At 45.1% G+C, this 9,200-nt stretch overlaps 1 protein-coding gene across 1 annotated transcript in view; it reads right to left on the bottom strand.

Annotated features, from left to right (window-relative positions):
• Positions 1-5,162, bottom strand: part of GNA14 (G protein subunit alpha 14) — a 159,832-nt gene extending 154,670 nt beyond the window's left edge. Inside the window, exon 1 of the mRNA XM_033123814.1 lies at positions 3,428-5,162. Within this exon, the coding sequence (XP_032979705.1) occupies positions 3,428-3,551 (124 nt within the window). The 5' untranslated portion in view covers positions 3,552-5,162. The remainder of the gene's footprint in view (positions 1-3,427) is intronic.
• Between the last annotated feature and the right edge of the window lie 4,038 nt (positions 5,163-9,200).

A 9,200-nucleotide genomic window follows, 5' to 3' on the forward strand; every position in this document is an offset into this window, starting at 1 on the left:
TCCTTTTCCTCTTCACAGAGCCAGAAAATTCTGTCACCTTCTATTGAACTTATAACATCTGTACCAGTTCCTATAACAGACTTCAGCCCAGGAACATAATAGCTCTGAAATGGGATTGTGTTCTAATCAATGGAATGAAACTTTCTGGGACTCCGATTTTCAATTCTTGGTTCAGTAGGAAGAGACTTTAAAATCAGCTTATGGCTCAGAAAACAGTGAGGGAGACTTCAAAGCAAGACATTTCTGTTAAAGCACTACCAGGACTATTTAGACAAACTGTTATGCAACCTACAACTGAGCCACTAAAATAGAAAATGATATCTCACTGGTGGCTAAAAAATGCTCAAAAATAGCGAATATATCTGATATCTACCAAGTGCTCATTGCCAAAGAAAGCCAAGAGAAGTTAGTTCACTGCTAAGAAACGGTAGAGCCAGGGTTTGAACCCAAGCAGTCTGGCCTAAGAACCTACATTTTTAATTCCTATCCCAATATAAGTTAAATTCCAATTCCTCAGTAAACATTCCTTCCAGACAGTTCCAACATAAGGTCTGCATCCAAAATTAAGCCATCAGAGTTGCTGGAGACATTCAACCTGATTAACAAGCAACATTTCCCCAAGCCTTATTTAATACTAAAAAAAAAAAAAGTAAGTAAAGTAAATAAATAAATAATCACATTCTCCCTCATTTAATTGCCATTGGCCAGACACTTTCTTCCTGTTCTGAACAGTGCTCATCAGCGTTCTTGTCAGAACTCTTTTTGTCCTACTTTTATCTGAGGAACTGATAAGGAATTTCTTTCTGCTAAAGTTGACCATCTTTATTTCCCATCTCTTTCTGCTGAGAGAGCATCACGCTGACATCTTGCAATTAGTAGCCCTAAGCAAACCAACAGCTTTTATCTTTCCTAGGGACACTAACCCCTCCTTTAATTAAGCACAAACAGGATATGGGCTGACCTATTGAACGCACTTTGGAAACATCCTCAGATCATTTCGTTGTAAAAGCATGCTTCCTTGTGAAAGACGTGGCTTTTCAGGTCATTCTGTGCTCCACACAGTATCCTATACTCCCTTTTGCAAAGTGGAGCTTTTGCCTGAGGCATCTGAGCAGATCATCTAATCCCCCCACTATAGAGATTCAGGTAAATGAATTTTGCATGCAAACTGCATGACTTCAGACAAAACAACACAAACCCTTCCCTGATTCCTGTATTTTCTGAGTCTCTCTGACTCCTTTATTTTGAGGAAGAAATGGAACCGTGCCCTTCTCCTTTAAAGACTGAAAGAAATCAGAGGTTTTAAACTCCATCCTTCTGGGGTTCTGGACAGCTCCATGTGGTTTGGAAACTATTTCTAGGAGTTTCTGAGTCACTAGCACTGACACAAGGACCTAATCACAGCAAGGAATGATGAAAATGGAGGTCCTGGGAGGCCACGCAGTCCTGTCTCAAGAGGACAGGAAGAGGGTTGGGGTAAGGACCTGGAAAGGTGAAGAAGGAGTCTAGTCCCCAGGATTAAATTTGACTTCCAGGGCAAGCAATTTACCTGTAAACATTCCGCCCCTCGTTTAAGTGTAAATGCAAGCATTGTATTTCAAACAAATAGGCTTATTACCAATACAGTATAGCTCAGTGAACTGCTTCATTTTTCATAAAAAGGGCCAGCATTTGACAAGCTCCTGGTATATTCCAGACACTATACTTCATACACTGACACAAATCAAAATATTTCAAAATGAAAGAGGGTTCAGCCTGTCCTTGACAAGAAAAACTATGCAGCTAAAGCTAGGCCTGCCCCTATCGTCTCTGGGACCTGGGGCAAGAGTACCAACGGAGGCCCAATAATTACTACTTTAAAGGGCTAATGACTCAAGTAAATTGTCACACAATCCTCCATTGAAAACAATGTAGCTTTATAACCACCTGGAAGCCCAGGTACAATTTAGAATTCTCAGGCACCTCTCAGAGTTCTGGGCCAGACATGATAGACCTGACCTGGCCAATGGGCAGGATCCCTTCTTTTCCCTTCCTCACCCAGGCTCCCTCTTGCCCACACCTGTGGACCCTCAGCCCACATTTCCAAGCTCTTATACAACCCCGCACAGCTCCCCTTTTGGGCACTCTTCAGGGATGGATTCTGCCCTGCCAGCTTGTACAGGCCCTGAAAGCAGGCTTGGGGACATTGGGGAGGGAATTCCACTGAGGTCTGGGGTACCAGGGCCAGACAGGACTTTGGGAGGGCAGCCCATTTCATCCGCAGACACTTAGCCCAGTGGGGAGAAGCACAGCCTAGGGAAGGCCAGACCCTGCCCTCTATAAACTCCAGGAATAAGAGCAAGAGGTTTTCTTGCCCAAGGCAACACTGACTAAAAGCTTTCTCCATTTTATTCTAACTAGATGGACTTTTCCTTCCTTGGTGCTTCCTGAGAGGGTAACTCCTTATATCAAAGTCGAATAAACTGGTTTAAGAGATGTCTGGAGGGATGGAATGAAAAAGTTGAAATACTTGCAGCTATCTAGAAAGATTTGACAGCTGATATCCTGGTCTGCAAGAAGGAAAAGGTAAATATTCCTCAAACCTCAAATGGATTGAACAAGGTTCTACAAAGACAGAAAGGTGGGTCCCTGGCCCTAGGACATAAAGTGGGCAAACCTTAAACGTTCGTTTTTGAACTTGGGTGTACTACCTAGAGCTGTGCAGGGAGACCAAAAGTCAGATGAGGAAACTAGCCAAGGCAGCTGGGGCCACAAAGTCTGAACACTAGGAACCAGCACCCGCTGAGTCAACTGGGCAAAGGAGGTCTGGGCCTGCTGCAAACAGAAAGACCTTGCCAGAGGGAACCAAGGGAGGCAAGCAGAGGGGAATCACAGTGAGAAGACTGGCCAAGATCTGAGCCTCACCCCCATGATTGACCTGGTATTTGCTTTGTCTTTTCTCAAAGAAAGCTCGCCAATTTTCTGGGCCTCCATTTTGAATCCTCTAAAATGGGGATTATTACCTGCCCGCATCACTGAGGGGTGATGCCCATAAGAGTTTGGCAGTCCCGCACTCGGTAAGGGCTCAGTCAACGGTACTTTATTTAGAGCTGAGAACGCAAGGGTCAGAGCTGAACCCAAGAGGTGCATCACGCAGCTCCCCACCGCCCACCCGAACACCCAAGATGGGGTTATGCAGAATCTGTGTGTGCTGGACACAGAGGAGTGGGGAGGTCCAGGCTTTAGGGAGAAAGGCAAACTAGAACTGATGGAGGGAGACAGACAGAGGTCAAGTGTTCGTCTCAACCCCGTTTTGGGCTGGTCGAAAGTCGCCCCGTTGGAGGTACAAAGGACAGGGGTCTAAGGCATCTGAGCCCGGGGATTGGAAGCCGCGCTGCACCCGCTCTGCCCCGGGACCGGCGAGGCAAGGTGTCACGCAGGCACTCACCTAGCAGCAGCAGCTTGAGCTCTCGGCGCGCGTCCTTCTTGTCGCGACGAAGCTGCCGCTCTATCTCGGCGCTGATGCGCTGCGACTCCTTCTCCTCCGCGGACAGACAGCAGCAGCCAGCCATGGTGTGCGCAGCAACCGACGGGGCGACGCGGTGCGCAGCGCCCGGATCCTCCGCGCCACCGCTCGCGAAGCCGATCCGCGACCGGCACTCGGGTTCCGGAGAAAAGACCAGGACCGACTTGAATTTTGGAGAAAGAGGCCCAGGTCTCCGGGGTTCAATCCCTCCTAGCGGGTGGGCTGCGAGGCGGGGCGAATCCCGAACGCTGGGAACGCTCAAGTGCACCCGGGACCTGGGCTCACGCAGCCCACAGCTCGCGGGAGGAGAGGGCAAGCTGAGGTTGGGGGCGTTGCCGGTCCCCGAAAGGTCCCCTTGTTACAGGAGCCGGACACCCAAGCAGAGGGCGCAGACGGCGCGTAAAAAGTTGGGGCGTCGGTGCCCGGGGGAGAACGGGCTTTCCCGGACCTGGGGGTGTCCCAGGTAGGCCAAGGGACGACTTTGGTTGGAGGTAAAGAGGCTGGCTGGCCCTGGCCTGGAGAGTTCCGAAAACCTCAGCAGTAACCGCAGAATAAGACCAAGTGGAAAGGTTCCTGCTGGCGCTTATGGCTCTAAGTGGCAGAAGGAGGCGGAGCGTCCCGAACCAGCAACCCTGGCGTCTGCCGGAGTTGGCCTTGTGTCACACCAAGCCAATGGCGCCTGCGGGCGAAAGGGCGAGCAGCGAGCTGGGGTGCGGGCTCGGGGGGGCCTCGAGTCTTCGGGAGCAGCCCCCACACCTGCCTCCCGGGCTGTAGCGTTATTGGCGCGGAAGGGCCTCTTGCCGAGGTTGCTGTGACCAGCGCGCTTTGGTCGCCAGGCCCTGCTCCCTACCCAGATCCGGGTTCTGACAGGTGAACGAGTTTTGCGAACTCCCAGCCTCAACTCCTCCCAGCTGCAAGAGGAGTGGAGTGGAGAGAAGCCGAGCGTCCGCCACGGGACACCAGAGGCTGAGCTTTCCACGCCGACCTGAAGTTAAGGATCGCACACCAGCCTCACCACCCCACACACCCTGGTTTCCTAGACGGGCTCCTTCCGCTTCCCGCATCCCCAGCCCAGTTCGGGCTTGGTTAAAGCACTTGGTCAGCTCGGCAGCCTGTCTGCAAGGTGCGGCTGGGCCTGAGCCCGCTGGCGCTGAGCTCAGAGAAGCAGCTGCCACTGGGTTCAGTTAAATAAGAGAAGTGCCAGAGCGGAGAGTAAATATCCTCCCAGCCCCTTCCTACACCACCGGACGATGAGGAGAGCTGGGGACGGGAGGAAATGGAAAACGGCTGGCTATTTTGCATTTTATGATGGGAAAGATTCCTGCTTTGTAGAGAGGACTCGTAGGTTTCCAGCAACACCTGGCATGTTCCCTGGCCCAGCCCTGAAGCCTGACAGCAGACTTGCAAAGATGGGTCCGCACAGCTACATTGGCATGGCTCCTGGAACGTCAGGATCATGTTTGAGCTGCATTAATAAAAACTTAAAGATTGAAAAGCACCACTTTGTACTCAAATGGCACTATAGAATTCAGATTACAACATCTGATTTTGTCTTCTGTGTAGATTTCGAGGCAGAGTGCAAGGAGGTCCACGGGAAAAGCAGAAATCGGAAGGTTGGAGGGAGGGGATCTTGTCTATAGCAATGAATGTTTTTCCCCTCTCCTCTTCAAGTCATCATATGCCACTTAAGCCACTTCACGGCGATAGGTAATTAGCTAATGCTTCCTCTATTAACAGCAAGCAGTAGTGTCTTTCATTTGAGTAGCATATATTTAATCAATTCAAAGGGAGAAGCACATTGAGTGGAGAGAGTGGTGTCATTATATAAAGAACTTGGCGTTATGATGCTCTCTGCCTGAAGGCCTTATTTATTTTACAGTTTAGGTAATGTAGACAAATCAGGCATTAAAAATGAATGTGCATACATTCTTAAATGCGTGACTTTATTTTCATTTCCTTGCAGGCGTAAGTTGATAGTAACAGTGACCCCTACAGGAAAACTCCTGGACATTTCCCATTTGATCCTTGGCCATTTAGCCACACATTTCTCTCTTAGCCCTTATAGATTCATTTACAATTTGAGAATAAGACCTCTTAGCTTCTCAAAATAATAGTTGCATCATAATTATTAGTATTTTTTAAGTGATTAAAATGTAGGCAAATTTATACTCCAAGTCAACCGGGATAACTGATCTGTTAGATCCAAAGTTGCTAAGATTTCAAAAAATATATGAAACATATTGCTACGGTAAATCTGTGAAACTTCCCTGGGCTGATCAACTTGGTAGTATATATCAGAAGCCTTAAATGTATTCAACTCTTTTGAACAAATGGGTAATTTTCCCCCTAAGAAATAATCAGAGAGGAGCCATGATTTAAAGGTTTTATTTCTAATAATAATAACAATAATGCAAAACAACCTAAGTGCCCAACTCAACAGGGAACAGGTCAAATAAATTATGGTCTATCCATACAATGAGATATTATATAGTCACTAACTAGGTGAATATATGAGTAACAAATTTGTGAATAACAAATATTTGAGGGAAAAATCTCAAAATATATTGAGTGAAAAAGGCAAGATACAAAAATATAAACAGTATGATACAAATTTTATTATGGAAACACACAGTTTTGGGAAACTAAAGGGATATATAGTAGCAAGATAAGTCGCTCTGAGTCATAGCTTTTTGGTTGACTTTAATTGTCTGATATAAAATTATTTAAGGTAACTCGAATAAAGTTATCCAGGCCCCACTTTCCTCAGCTGTAAAATGAGAGGGATGAACCAGATTAAGCTCAAAGGGATTTTCAATTCTTTCTTTGATAATTTTCACACTTATAAAATAATATTAAAAATAATCATAAACCTAGAGCATTGGTAGCTAGTGAGAACTATAAATTTAAGATATCATAAGTCAGTTATTTTTATATTACTATTTTTTATTCACATCTCTAATTTCCTTATCTATAGGATCTGGGGGCGGGATGAGAATAATTTTAAGTTATTAATTCATTTGCAACATCTTACCAGGAAGGGATAGTTTTGAAAAGAGGTCTTAGTAAAAGAGAATATTTGTTTTCCTACGTTATTCACAAAGTGCTTCAATTCCATTTCATTCCTCGTGGAAATCAGAGCACAGCCTTGACATGTGTTTCAGATACCTGCCAAGTGCTGGGCTACAAAGGTGAACTAATTATCTGATATTCTTCCGAATGTCTTTTGAGTCCCTCCCTGGCCCTGTACCAGGCACTGGGGATTCAGATAATGAGACCTTCCAGACTTTAGGTAGGTTTCAATCTAGTGAAAAGAGGTAAGACTGATACCCTGAAATCTGAACCCACCCCTCCTTGCTTCCTCCCAGAGAGCAGAGAGTGAGAGCTCAGAGCCACAACCTACAGATGTGCATAGTGATCCCCGCAGCCGAGCCTCACTTCCTGTCACTCTGATGTAACTCCAGACAATTGTAACCACATGCTCTCCCCACCGCCATGTCCTGGCACATGCTATTCCCTCTTCCAGGAAAGAAAGTTAGGTACTTTCTTTCCCAAACACATCTCTTCTGAGAAACCATGTACATCCTGGTCAGTTAGACCCATCTTTCTCTGCTGCTGGAGCACTTTCTCTGTTCCTCTATTCACCATCTTGCTCTATGACACCTGTTTGTTTCCTCGACTAATCCATTAGTGACTCACAGGTGGAGAGTTTTTCTTGTTCGTCCTAGTATTTCTTAATTCATAAAATTTAGTTGACTGATTAAAATTGAAAACAAGAAATATTAACCTGAGATAAGAGAAAAACTGGAAGAGAGAAAAGAAGGGTCTTGTGGTGGATGACAGTGAAAAACCAACAAGCAAGTCTACAGCAAATCAATGTATGATTTACAAAGGACTTGTGTCCCCAGTTTGCCTCCTTAGAAGGAATGACTGCCCTATTTCTAATTCAGAGCTCCAAGGAAATGTGCAAGTCGAGGGCTGAAAAGATGCTGTTCTCTTTGACAAATGTAGCATCTTAGAATTTTAACGAGTAATATAGAGTAAAAATATGACCTTGAAATTCACAAAGCTAAAATGGCACTAATACTTATGCATGTATGCTGCTCTGGGGCAGTGTTTTTCTGTAGTTGTGACCCATTCCTGGGGTATGATTTTTTTTTTTTTAAGGAAAAGAACAGAATAGAAATAGAAAATATTAAAGTATGCTACATGTATTATTGTTTCATGAAACTTTTGTTTCAGATGCATACGTAAGTATCAACTGTTAAGCAGATCAGTCATCAACAGGGGTTTGCTGGTCCATATCCCAGGTGGGTTGGACTAAATGATACCCAATTTTCTAAATCATTTTTCTGAGATCAACATGTTCCCAATTTTTCTTCAATTTTCCAAGCCCAATGTGTTCTCTATAATGTCTTGAGTCCTTCTCCCTGCTCCCATTCCCCACCCTTCCTCACCCAATCATCTCAGCTTCTAGATGAGGGTGGTAAGTTAAAGATGTTTTTGTATTGTCTGCCTATTATTGACTTCAGGCGTGTTGATGGAGTAGTGATGGATATTTAGATGAATGGGTAATCATTGTAGCTGGTGAATGGATGTACTCAACATATATTTTTCTAAGGCAGTCAACTTGTCAACATGCTGCTGCTCCAAAATATTTTCTGCCTGAAGACCAGAAACTGTTTATTATATAACTTCTACTGAAAATACTAGAATTACAGTTATGCACTGCATAATGACGTTTAGGTCAATGACGGACTACATATATGATTATGGTCCTATAAGACTATAATGGAGCTGAATCACCGGTAAGAAATGGAGGGCTCCCAACAGGCTGTATAATAATTCAGGAGGAATTCTTTTCTCTGGCAGTAACAATATTTGTGGGGCCTGGCAATAGACTCCCTCTCACTCACAAAACGTCAATCTGTAAGTGCACAGATTACATCCCAATCAGTTGTCCACTGACCTGTTTCAGCCATAGAGGCGCACTCAGAGGGCACTACAGCCCTCCCAGATCTAGCATGATAATCGTCAGAGTACATTGCTGTAAATTCTTCGTTGAGGACCTAAGATCCTGTACAAGAACACAGGTCCTCAGACACGACCTTAACAAGTATGCAGTGCCACTGCCACTTTAGTAAACGTTTTCTGTAGTAGTGTAGAGCCAGTCTGTCCCTGCACTTTGGAAATATTTTCAGGTTGTAATGATGTAAAGCATAGATAAGTTTTCTTTCTTCCATCAGTTCAATGCCAGAGAGAGCAATTTGTGCCAGACAGGGTCAATGGAACCAAACACAAACGTCCAAAGTCAAAATAGTGAGTCCTCAATTCTCCACCCTCTCCATGTTAAACACCCTCTTTTTTTTTTTATGAGTACCGCCAAGTTCCTTAACCCGACCACTGCTCCAACATGCAATAGCCAAAACCACATTGCCATGACAATCCCTGTTTCTTTATCTCTTATTGATTTCTTCTTTCTATTGATCCTCAGGCCACCTTTCACTCCCTCCGGACAATCACTATTATGATGACCTATGCTTTACACAGCCAGTTTCTCCTTGATATTGCCGATCAATTTAGCCCACATCCCTGTTCATGGAGCAGCACTGACAACTTTGATGCTCTATTTCTGACCTTGTCAGAAGGAAGCAAGTGGAGGTCTTGTGGGACAGTGTTTAGAAAGTCTGCAGTAGTG

This window comes from Rhinolophus ferrumequinum, chromosome 12 (genome assembly GCF_004115265.2).
Source record: "Rhinolophus ferrumequinum isolate MPI-CBG mRhiFer1 chromosome 12, mRhiFer1_v1.p, whole genome shotgun sequence".
Classification (NCBI taxonomy): domain Eukaryota; kingdom Metazoa; phylum Chordata; class Mammalia; order Chiroptera; family Rhinolophidae; genus Rhinolophus; species Rhinolophus ferrumequinum.